Source organism: Nyctereutes procyonoides, unplaced genomic scaffold (assembly GCF_905146905.1).
Source record: "Nyctereutes procyonoides isolate TBG_1078 unplaced genomic scaffold, NYPRO_anot_genome, whole genome shotgun sequence".
In the NCBI taxonomy this organism is placed as follows: domain Eukaryota; kingdom Metazoa; phylum Chordata; class Mammalia; order Carnivora; family Canidae; genus Nyctereutes; species Nyctereutes procyonoides.
The window spans coordinates 44,744,467-44,756,852 of NW_026575030.1; the positions used below are offsets into that span (position 1 = coordinate 44,744,467).

A 12,386-nucleotide genomic window follows, 5' to 3' on the forward strand; every position below is an offset into this window, starting at 1 on the left:
CATTATTTTTCCACTAAAAAATTAGAATAGGACAGCAGGTTGGCCATCAACTATTTTGCACTAAGTTGGTCACAAATTACCTGCAACTTTTATGTCATGACTCATCAGTGCTGAAATATCACAAATAATTCGCTACTAAAATTAGTTAAAAAGTTGATATTTCACTTTTTAAAATGCTCTAGAATGGCATCAAGGTTTTAGCTGAGATGCTTTCAGTGTTTCATTTCCATGTAACTTCTGAGAAGTAGATGTGGTCATATATGGTGTACCAAATAAGTGCCCTTACCATAAGTGACCCAAGACAGGCAGCTATCATGTGTGTCAGAGAAAAGACATAGGAGTAAAAACTGTTATCTAAATAAGAGAAGTCTGAGCTATAGAGTAGCAATCGGTATGGACAGGAAGTAAGGGCTGTTGCTGGTCCCTGGCACAATGGGGATTGGAGAGAAAATGATAGAATCATTTTCAGACATCAAGATTTGGTAATTGGTGGCACTTTCAGCAGGAAAGGAAATGCAGAGAATAAAATAGACTGAGTTCAACTGAGAGTGTGTCAAATCTTATACCCAGCAACACTGGCAGGAAAGGTGCATCAGAGAATTGGCTCTATTATCCTGAAGCTCTGCAGAACATGCTGGGCTGGAGGGACAGGTGTGAGCTTTGTCACAGGCTAAGATGGAGATAGAAATCAAACCAACTAGGGCAAGTATGTAGGTACAGAATTAAAAAGGAACAAAATGACATAAGATAGGGGAAAAGTCACTCTTTTCTGTTACAGTATAAAGAGTTCTCCAATGAACACACTGGGCCAGAATAATAAATGTTTTTATTCCTGAAAGCCTTTTTGGAACCCCCCCCCAATGTTCTTGAATCAAAATCTGGCACCCATAAAGGTAATGTACTCACAAAAACTTAGAGTTATGGACATAATCTTTCATAGTCAGTTTCCATTTTGATAAAGTACTCCACCATACCACAAAGTAGGACCACTATAGGTCTACGATAAAATGGAGCTGCTGCAAATCAAAACAGGTACCTTGCAACACATTCAACACCCAGGAACTCTAAGATATCAAGGCCTCAGACCAGTACCAGCCATACTAACGGGCTTTAGTCGTACCAATTCCTTTGGTCATGTGGACCAGAGTGATACAGTGCAATCTCTACTTCAGGCACCCTGACAGCACTCAGTCTTTACAGAAGCAATCAAGGATTAAGAATTTTCAACTTCTAGCTAAATCAATCAATCTCTCTCTCTCTCTCTCTCTCTCTCTATATATATATATATATATATATATATATATATATATATATATATATATATATAAAACTTATCTAAATAGCAGTTATATACAACAGATTATACACACACACACACACACACACACACTCCTACATGTATGCCTTCTTTTCAAATGTGATAAAGAATCAATGTTTCTAGTGGCTGTTTCTATACTATTCACCCAGAAAAAATCAGCACCAGCCTCAAACGAAGAGTTATTTCTGAGTTTTAGCCAGACTTTATATGGTAAAGGAGGCAGCTCTTTCCCTAAGTACCTATTTTGTGTTTGGCATCGTGTAGTGCTATATGTGTTATCTCAGTTAATTCCAAAACACTTCTATGAAACAGGATTTGAACACCCCCCATCCCATATATATCAGCAAACCAAAGCTCAAAGAGGTTGAATAAATTTTCCAAGATTACAAACTACCGCATGGAAAGCTGGGATTTAAGCCCAGATTTGTCTGATTCCAAAGACTGTTCTTTCCATCACTGCATATGTAGTTTTAAAACTTTGCCAAGGGGGCTGGGCCCATAGTTGGCAGACGCAGAGAAATAGTGGCACTATGAGACACAACTCATTTCCATCATCAACATTCCCATCAATTAAAACTTTGCTTTAATCTATTTATACATGGGTTCCAAATGCAATTACCGTTGAAATTTTTAAAAAGAAATGAACTCCTGTATTTGAAAAAGAAAAATTTGAAAATCTTCATGTTAAATTGATGTCAAATTGCTGTGATTATCTGTGTCACTGAGAAAAAAGGATGGTAAGCATTTACTAATGCTGTAATTTATTTAAAAATTAGTTCAGTAATCAATTTTCCCCTAACCTAACCAAAAAAACATTTAATGCATTTAAGTTTGACCCTCATCTCCTTTTGGCCATGGAAAAGTTGAAAAAAAAAAACAATAAGGAAAGTAGAGTTACCAAAATATGAACACATGCATTCATCTTACTAAACAGCACTGTACATTCAATATAGGATTAAAAAACAATGAGTGACTATTTTTCTTCAGTAAGATATTCTTGAGCTGCAATTTTTCCATCTTTACCTATTGATAAACAGTGGTTAAAAAAAAGTGTGGGTCTTTGATGTAAATGATTTAATTTTAATATTAAAAATAAGTGTTATAAATAAAAGTAATATGCACTAGATTGATACTCCTTGATTATGCATAGGAACATCATAGGCATCTATCAACTACTGCCTCTTGAAAACCACTCCAGAACCTTCACCAAAGTGGTAGGTTAGTTATAAGCAACAATTATAAAATGGTACAAAAGTTAAATTTTATATAAAGCAGATGTCAAGCTACTGAGAACAAGCCTAACAGTCATCAATTTATTTAGGCCTGGGTTGAAAATCCATAATCTATGGTTCAGGTTTAATTCATTTTATTTAGCTCATGACTCATTTCTGGAAACAGACTTACTGCCATAGCTCTTTTAATTTTTTTTAAATAAGATTTCTCTTTGGTCAATTTAGTTTATGAATATATCTTACAAATTAAGTTCATAAATAGAACCATTATACAGAACTGCATCTGAATTCTTTTGTCTCCTCTCACTAGCAATGTGGGTTTTGTTAAGTGACAATCTCTGAGATTCACCCTCTTCAACTACAAAAAGAGGTAAAATTTTTGATTAACATTGTCAATGAGCCACACATACTGATTGCTTCTCTTGTACAAAACATTCTAAACGATGCTGAAGGAAGTATTTCAGTTATAAATACAAAGGGAGGAAGAGAGTAGATACAAGCAGATAAGAGATTTCAAAAAAAAAAAAAAAAGAACAGAAAGGCAAAGGTAGATGTAGGCAGAGTAACTGACCACAGGAAGCTTTCACCCAAGTGTCTGCAAGGAACTCTGATCATGAAGGAAACAATCTATTCCATGGACAACCCCAAAAAGCTCAGGTTTTAAAAAAACTAGGTACCACTTAGGACAGTGTGAGTCACAGGATTAAAAAGTAAAGAGTTTGGCTGAAAAAAATCTCCAGATGGCATACCTGAGCCCAGGGCTCTTCCCTGTCCCAAGCAGTTAAACGATCCTCCCTACCTGCCACCACCTCCATATCCCAACCAAATATAGATAGAGAAGACATCTCTGAAGATGTTGAGAGTTTTGGGCAGACTGAATCTGAGGTATCAAAGGCCATCCATACAGAAATGTCTAGAACTCCGACAATCAAGCTTAGAGTCCAGGAGGGATGTCAAATAGAAATCTGAGAGCAGAAGAACGAAGCAATAAGACTGAAAGCTATTACTTTGGAAGACTGACATTGAGGAGGTCTGAGGACTTTGAGAAACACCTATATGGAAAGCAGTTCAGCCAGAAAGTGAGAAGAAAACAGAAGGTAACGGCACAGGTAAGAATTGAAATGAAACAGTATTAATGGAAGCAAAGATTAAAAAGAAAATCTTTGGAAGACAAGATCTGGAAAATCATGCCTCAACTGGTTAAATAAAATAAGAAGAAAAGACTACTTACTGACTGACGGTGGTCAGCAACAGATCACTGGTTTCATGTAATGACTTTCACTCATTTAACTACTTACTGAGTACTTACGACATGTGTACCAGCCACAGTACTAAGTTTTCCATGAATGAGGGAGTAGAGAAGAGAAAGGAGTCAATGAGAAAGGATTAAGAATTAAATAGTGATTGAAACAGACTTTCAGGGATCCCTGGGTGGCGCAGCGGTTTGGCGCCTGCCTTTGGCCCAGGGCACGATCCTGGAGACCCGGGATCAAATCCCACGTCGGGCTCCCAGTGCATGGAGCCTGCTTCTCCCTCTGCCTGTGTCTCTGTCTCTCTCTCTCTCTCTCTGTGACTATCATAAATAAATAAAAAAATTAAAAAAAAAAAAGAAACAGACTTTCATAAGAAATGTTGGGGTAAAAACTGGGAGCGACGTGAAATGATCGTCTGAAAGGAAACCAGACCCACCAAAGGGAAAAAACAACTGTATTTTGTTTATCTTTTAGAGTGGGAGAAAGAGGAAGAAGGGAGGAGCAGAGGGAGAGAAAGAATCTTAAGCAGGCTCCATATCCAGCATGGAGCCTGATGTGGAGCTCAATCTCACAACCCTGAGACCATGACCTGAGCCAAAATCAAGAGGTGGATGCTTAGCAGACTGAGTGACCCAGGCACCCCCAAAGCAACTGTGTTTCAGAAAAGAAATAGAAGACAGTGATGATGGAGGGATGGACAATCAAGGCAAGGTCCCAGAGAAGGCAGGAAGTAAGAGACCAAAACCAGACCAAAACCAAAAGCAGGGAGGCTTTAGGAGTTCATCCTTGGAAGGTAACAATTCCTGAAAATTCCTCTGAAGTAGCAGATGGCAGCAGGGAATTAGAACACATCTTCCCACTCTTTTATTTATTTATTTTTTCCATTCTTTTAATTACAGCATATGTGAATGTAGCAGAACTAAGCATGCAAGGCTACAAGACTAGATTGTAGACCCCACAGAAAAACAAAGGTAGACTATAAACTAAGTATCTGAAAGTTTTGCCAGCCGGATATAAATACCTAATTCATATACAAGAAATTTAAATTGGGATGATAAATTCTAGCATTAGAAATGGCTACCAACGTTAGCAAAACAGCAAATGTTGTACAGCATGTTAAGTGACAACTAAGAATATATAAAAAATAAAATAGAGCTTCTATAGTCTTTAGTTGTTTGAAAAATACCATTAATTTTATAGCTTAAACCTACAACCAAACAACTGTCAACATCTTGATTTGGCATCTCAAAGTCAAATACAAAAAGAAATGTATAAGAACATCTATTGTTCATAAATCTGTTATGTTTCAGACTCAACAGGAAAAATGCCGTGTATTTTTTATTATCACAGAGGGAATTATCATAAAATTCAGATTAACAAGATGGAAGCATGGTAACAAATGTTACATTACATTTGCTTGAGTGCTGTGTCAGAAAACTATTCATTAGAAAGAAAATAAATGCATATTATTTATTCTACTTGCTAATGAAATACTTAAATTGAGACTATTTAAAAGAACAAGACCAACAAGAAATATTGTTCTAACCGGTTTCCCTCCCCACAAAGTATGGTGCTAACTATTGGTATTATTAAACTATATATTTCTGATGTCTGGCAGTAGTATATCTAAACCATTGGGCCTGTGTGGCTAGGCTGAAGGAATCTTACTGGTAGTTTCTGGATGGTAAACCCAACAGTTACAAGGGCCAAAATGCTCAGGCCACTGCGGTGAGAGTGCTGTGGTACCCTATTATGAGCTAACTGTACTGTCTAGTCCAATGGGCCTCAGATCATAAGAGAAAGAGTCTCATGACTATGAGCCATATTTAATATTTAGGTGGGGACCCAGATCCCAAATTGGAATTTTCCTGGGCACTCAAGCCAAGATATTAAGAATGGATGGAAACCACTGTAATCATGGAGGCCCAGCCACAATAACTGCCCAACATGTCTATTTACTGCACCTACAGAGGTGTGATTTTCTGGAACAAATCTTTGCAGGTACAAAGTTGGACGACAGCACAGGCCAAAGTTGAAGGCTTTTTTTTTTTCGTTGTTTTAGTGAGATCGTAGCTGAAGTAGTGCAATATCAATTACAGGCTGAGTGGGGAGACAACTAGAGCCTGAGAGAGGGGAAGGCAGCAAAGAGAGCAGCAGTGTTTAGAGAAAGTCAAGACTGGTATGGAGGCAATAGGAATTAAGAGATGGAGTGTCAGGAGTTATCAGCCAAAGAAACCTCGAAGTTGGGAGAGCTCAAAAGAAAATATTTCCTGTAAAACAACTTGAGGGCAAGGCTGCATGCATATACACCATTAGAAGTAAAACTCTTGAAGTGAGGCAACTCAGGACATGCAAAAAGTGAAGGAGGAGAAGAAAGTTACCGAGCTCATGCCATGGTAAACCAGCAGGCTGGCCAACAGTTGGCTCAATTGGTAGGAAAAGAGTAGGCAGATAGGTTACAAAACCTGAAAGCAGTATTTTCTTTCTTTCTTCTTTCTTTTTTTCTTTTTTTTTTTTTTAAGATTTATTTACTTCCGAGAAAGAATGCACAAGGGGAGGGCAGAGAGAGAGAAGCAGATTCCCTGCTGAGTAGGACACAGGACATAGGGCTTGATCCCAAGACCCGGAGATCATGACCTGAGCTGAACTAAGGCAGATGCTTAATCAAGTGAGTGGCCCAGGTGCCCCCGAAAGTAGGATTTAATATCCAAACTCACAATGGAATGAAGAGAGATAAGGAGAACAATGTGATCCTGATTTTTTTTTCTATCAATAAAGGTAAAAAAAAAAATCAGACCCTATTTTTCTCTCAAAAATATACTTATATTGTTTATTATTATAGAGGAAGAATGAAAACAGCTTTATCTTGACCATATCTAATGCCTTTGAACCCTACCTAACGTTTAAAAGCTCCCTATCACTGATGAAGAATTCAGCGGACTTTATGCTCCTTCCACTGACCAAGCTAATTTACTCTGAAATTCATGGAAAGCATAAGCATTCTCCTTTATAGATTGTCACAAATCACGTAAAAAGAAAATTGCTGTGACCAAACTCCATGCCTGGACAGCTATTAAAAACCTGATCACATACCTGTCATCACATCACCTAACAACACAAACACCCAGTTTCTAGAAAATTGCTTATGAATAAAAAGAAATGCTACAAGGTTAAGTGATTTTCAAGGATTTTTTTAAAGATTTATTTATTTTAGAGGGAAAGAGAGAGAAAGCAAGTGAGGGGAGGGGAAAGGGGGGGAAGGAGGGAGGGAGGGAGGGAGGGAGGGAGGGAGGGAGGGAGGGAGGGAGGGAGAGAGAGAGAGAGAGAGAATATCCTCAGGCAGACTCTCCACTGAGCAGGGAGCTGAACATGGGCTTGACTTCATGACCCTGAGATCATAACCTAAGCCAAAATCAAGAGTCAGATGCTCAACTGACCGAGCTAGAGGCAGCCCGATTTTCTAGGATGTTTAACCACACTTCTCAGTAACTACCTAGGGAGGTATGTAGCTTATACACTTTTCATGCTTGTCCTGCAGAAGCAAAGAAAGCTGGTTCATATGTGAACTGACCAAAAACATCTACCACATACTGAAGATGTAAAAACATGTTATTAACTTCTACCCCCAAAAGTACTATTAAATGTCAGCAGCATTTGAGAAAACACAACAGAAATCAAAGAACATCCTAGGAAAAAGAAACTATGGAGGTCAGGCAATCCAATTCACAGATTAGAAAACTAAGGACAAAGCCATTCAGTGCCTCAGCTGAAAGCCCCACAACTGGTTAATGGCAAAGCCAGGGTAAGAACACCACTCTACAACTCTGCTCAGGGCCCCTCCCCTTCACTCCACCCCATCTAAATACTATGTTCCACAGAGCTGGGCTGGATTTCCACATAAATAATACAGTGCTCTTTTGGAAATGTAAAATGAGATGACAAATCTAAAAGGAGGAACAGAAATTAAGAGAAACATTTGCTCAATATAAAATATTAATTTAAAACTGTACCTTTACTGCTTCTGATGAAAGTACATTTTCCTTTTTCTGACTTGTGCTCATGGGCTCATTTTCAACACTGAAAAATAAAAACCACAGTTTCTTTGAAATTAAAAGAGAATTACTAGAGTCATAGTTCCTGAGTTTAAAGCAAAAATTGAAAGGTCTTTTATGTGCAATGCTCAAAAGATTCATGTACAAAATGTAAAAGAATACATTGATTTGAATCTCTACACTTGAGAACACATTCAAAAATACTCATCCAGGCCTCAGAAATTTTCATGAACCTATCGCACACACTACATTTTATGTTGATAACCAGCATCTCAGTAACGACGCACCTGAACATAGCAGCAACAGTGTGTACCTATCACAATCTTGGAAAGGATTAACACTCTCCAGTTTTATTTATATTAAGGTTTTCTGCAGCCCGTTTTTTTTTTTTTATTGCCCAAACTGAGTACTATATGGAATAGAAATATTTCTACTCAGCAAGTCTTTCTACACATATAGGGTAACCTAGTGAATTTTGGGAATACTTGAACGTAGATGCAGGTTCATCCAGCCCCCAATGTGTCTCAGACAGCAATTTAGGAAGCTGAGTTCCCAAACTGTCACCTCTAATTGTCCTGTCTAGAATAACTTTGCAGATGCCTTAGGAGATGTCATAATAAACTACGCTTCCTATTAGGCACGTAAAGATTTCAAATACAAAAATTTTTATTTCCATGTTTATACATTATCTGGTTTTCATACTTTTTTAATGCTAGACGCAGTGAACAGCTCCCCTCTAAAGATGATCGTGACTGTCTGCAAGCCTCAGGAATCGTGCTGGGCCTTGAGGATGTTAAGAACAAGTAGGTCAGGGTCTTCGTAAAACTCAGTCCAGTAGAGGAGACAGATACACAAGCAAAATAATAATGCAGTTTGGTAAAAGTTATAACTGCTAAATGAACACAACGCTAGAGAGCACAAGGGAGCAAGGGAGGGCACTTCTGCCTCCTTAAATAAAGTGTCCACAGCGGAGGTAGGATGGAGGTGGTAACACAGAACACACATTTTCAGGAAACCATGCTTTGTTTGTGTATTTTAATAAAGGACTGGAGCACAGCAAGTTGGCTGAGGTAACTCTGCTAGATAGGAGAATGACACCAGAAGTACTGCCTGCCAGACTATGAAGAACCTGCCTGACCCGTTTCAGAACTCAATCTTTGTCCTACTAAGCACTGGGAAGTCCTTAACCAGGGGACAAGCATAAAGCAGGCCGATGACTCTGAGAGTGGGGAAAAACACAGGGAATCATGGTGACTGGTGGTAGAGGGGGTGAAAAAGAGGTGGTCTCAAGAGCTCAGATTAGACAGGACAGGAAGAGAAGACACAATTTGGGCTACTCAGGTCTTCATTCCACAAAGCCCAGTGCAATTATGTAGACTATCTGTGGAAGACATGGTAATGACAAAAAGAAAGATCATGAACACGTGGAAAACATAATGGATTAAAATTTCATTAAGTCTCAACTCTGTACAGAAATACACAGAACAAGACACAGTCATACTCCCAAGCCTTTAAATGCCAACAGGAAAGGAACCCAGTAAAGAAGATGAATATGTGAGCTGTGTGCTTCACACATGAAAATTCCATGCTAAAAAACAGGGACAGAAATGGAAAATAATATTGTACAATTCAGAACCATAACTAAATACATCTATCTTTCTATAAAATAAGAATGTCTCTAACACTGCTACTTTAAATGTGAGTGGGTTCTCATCTCCATTTTCTTCCATTTTAGCTTTATTTTTTGTCACAAGTTTGTTTACAATTCTTTTAAATTAAATGTTAGACTGGTCTATTTAAGCACGATTTAAAAAAGACTGGCAAAATATATGTAGAAGGGGCATATTATAAGAATTTGGAGTATAATCGAGGGTAATACTGAGCTTAATGATTTTATAAGTATATTCTCTAACTACAACCAATTTTAAATGACCTACCTAAAAACTAAGCATTCAAGTATTTCAGCCTAATTCTTGTTCAAGATTCTGAACAAGAATCTTGTTCTGAAACTGAAATTCTGCATAAGAGTGTTAACAGCGCATTCTGTAAACTTACTGCCTTAGTGAAATTATAAATTAAAATGGTAAAAGTTTCCTTTCCAATACAAAACCTGTGTAAACAATGTAGGTTCAGGTTCATGGGATTAACACAGACATTCATAATTTCAAGTAGCTATAATTATATTCACTTTACAAACACAAAATGCCAGAAAAATATAGTTGTACGTCAGCATGAAAGTATTCTTATTGAGCAAACAACTGAAGAATTTAAAGCTGAAAACAAAACACTTGACACTTCATATAAAACTCTCTAAAACTTAAGCCTATGTGTAAGTCTCATGAATCTTACAGCTAAACCAAAATTTCAAAATCTCTTGAGGTCTAAAGTAAACAACACATTTTAAAATCCTGGGTTAGCTATAAAAATTGTTTCAATTAAAGCCTTCCCCACCTCTTTTCTAGTTTACTAAGGAAGATCCCTTAACTGATCTCGGGCACCTCTGAGATTGCTCTATTTCAGCTCTTCCTTCCTGTCAAAATGATTGTTAATCAGATCATCACATCTTCCAGTTTAAAAATCCCTTCAGGAAATCTCTATCAGCTGATAAATAAAATGAAGAGTCCTTAGGATGCAGTTATTCATGTGGCCCCAGATACACCTATCACATAGAACCAGTTCCCATTTTCAGAATATGCCAGTAAATTACTTTCTTCTCCTGTCTGCAACATTCTTCGACACCTTGTCCAACTCTCAATCCTTTACAACTTAGTTCTAGCGTCATCTTATTTTTGGAGGTTCTTATTGAACCCAGTGACCCCACTCACACGTTTCCACTTTTCACCATGACGCCAAGCTATCTAACTAGAATTTGAACTCATTAAATTCACAAATTGTTTCATACAGAGCCTAACACTGTTCCTGATGCTCAAGTATTTAATTTAAAAAATGCTATCGATCAGGTTCTCCCATTTGTGCTTGCTTACTCAAAAAAGTGTTCCATTGGGAACGATATAATACATGCTTTTTTAAAAAAATTAAGTAGTATGCAAGTCTCTTGAAAGAATATAAAGGTATAAAGAGAAGAGTAGGGCTGGGAGCAGAAAAATCACTCAACAGAACCAAAATTATTCTGAGATCATTTAAAAGCAAAACACACACAAAAAAATATTGAATACACTGGACTTAGATGTCTGCTTAAATAAAATTAACACAAAAGACTCAAAAGGCTTGGAATAGTATTCTCAGACTCTTAAATATATGAGGGAAAGAGAAACATGTTCAAATTCAGATGATTCCAAACCTTATGAAAGTTGACAATCCGTTCTTACTGTTTTTTCACAGCTTAACCCCCCTCCCCTCTCGGACCTGGGAATAGTTCAATAGCCGTATTTTTAGAAAGCACACATTTTGCTCATGGCAAGGGGTGAGGGGCAGGAATCATAACCACACATAGGCTCAAATAAGATTATCTTGCATTTCCAAACAGCCTCATCTTACTTTAGCTAACAGAACTCTGGAAATTAATCCTTCAAAACAGCCCACAGAAATCATCAAGGTCAAAGTAATACAGAAATTGCTCATTTTTGAAGCAACTTCTTTAGACCATACCTAAAAACCAGTAATCCAACGTGCAGCCATTAACGATTTACTTTCCAGACAAATGAATACAAACCTCTGGGCCAAGAAACAAATGGAGCACATCAACATTCTAGAGTTCAAATAGTTTATGTGTAGGAAAACCCCTATCCTGTTAATGTGTCTTATTCTCTAGTTTTGTTTTTTTTTTAACTAAATTTTAACAAGCTTCCCCAACCCATAGCAAATAAGAAGCAAAAACTGGAGCACAAGAACTCACTCAGTCACTCACTCACCAGATAAGTATTGTCCCCTCTGTTTTTAAGATCCTTTTAAGTACCAGGCTCTGTTCCTGGTGCTAGGGGTTGAGCAGTCAACACACCACACAGAATCCTTCCCCTCACTCTTTCAGAATCCCTACCTGGATGCACTACAATCATGGACAATCATATTTATAAAGCAAAATCATGTGCCCAATTGTCAAGGACTCCAGTTAGAGGGGCCCAGAATGCGCATGCTCAATAACTGACTCCCCCTTCCCAGGGCAGACCTGAAGCAGATGGCTCTCTGACCACATCACTGAGAAACAATGGTTGGGGAGCCTTTCTATGTTCAGCAGAAGCCAACAACTGAAAGTTGTATAGGGAAGAGAATGATCTAGTCTGAAAGATCTCCACTTAATATTATTTAAATGCGTTAAGTGTTAATAAAGGGTAGGTAGACAATTACGGAGAGAACTCAGTCACGTAGGACATAACCCAGTTTCTGACGCCCATGCCCTGCAGAGCTCCTGGCCCCAGCAAAGAGCTATGGCCCTAAGGAGCACACTGAATATCACGTGTACAGAGTGAGACCAACAAGAGAGTATCCCCTTTCAGCATACAGCACAGCCTGAAGCACAAGGGATGCTGCTGGGCCTCTCCCAAACTCAGTTCCTCCAAAGGCAGGAAGGCAA

General features: G+C 38.1%; 1 protein-coding gene across 4 annotated transcripts in view; it reads right to left on the bottom strand.

Annotated features, from left to right (window-relative positions):
* The window catches only part of CRYBG3 (crystallin beta-gamma domain containing 3), a 103,901-nt gene that overhangs the window by 80,344 nt on the left and 11,171 nt on the right, over positions 1 to 12,386 (bottom strand). For all 4 annotated transcript variants that reach the window (XR_008663237.1, XR_008663236.1, XM_055316045.1 and 1 more), the window contains exon 2: positions 7,814 to 7,880. Coding sequence is in view for 2 of the 4 variants with exons in the window: in XM_055316045.1 (XP_055172020.1) it covers positions 7,814 to 7,880 (67 nt within the window). In the remaining 2 variants the exon portion in view is untranslated. The remainder of the gene's footprint in view (positions 1 to 7,813; positions 7,881 to 12,386) is intronic.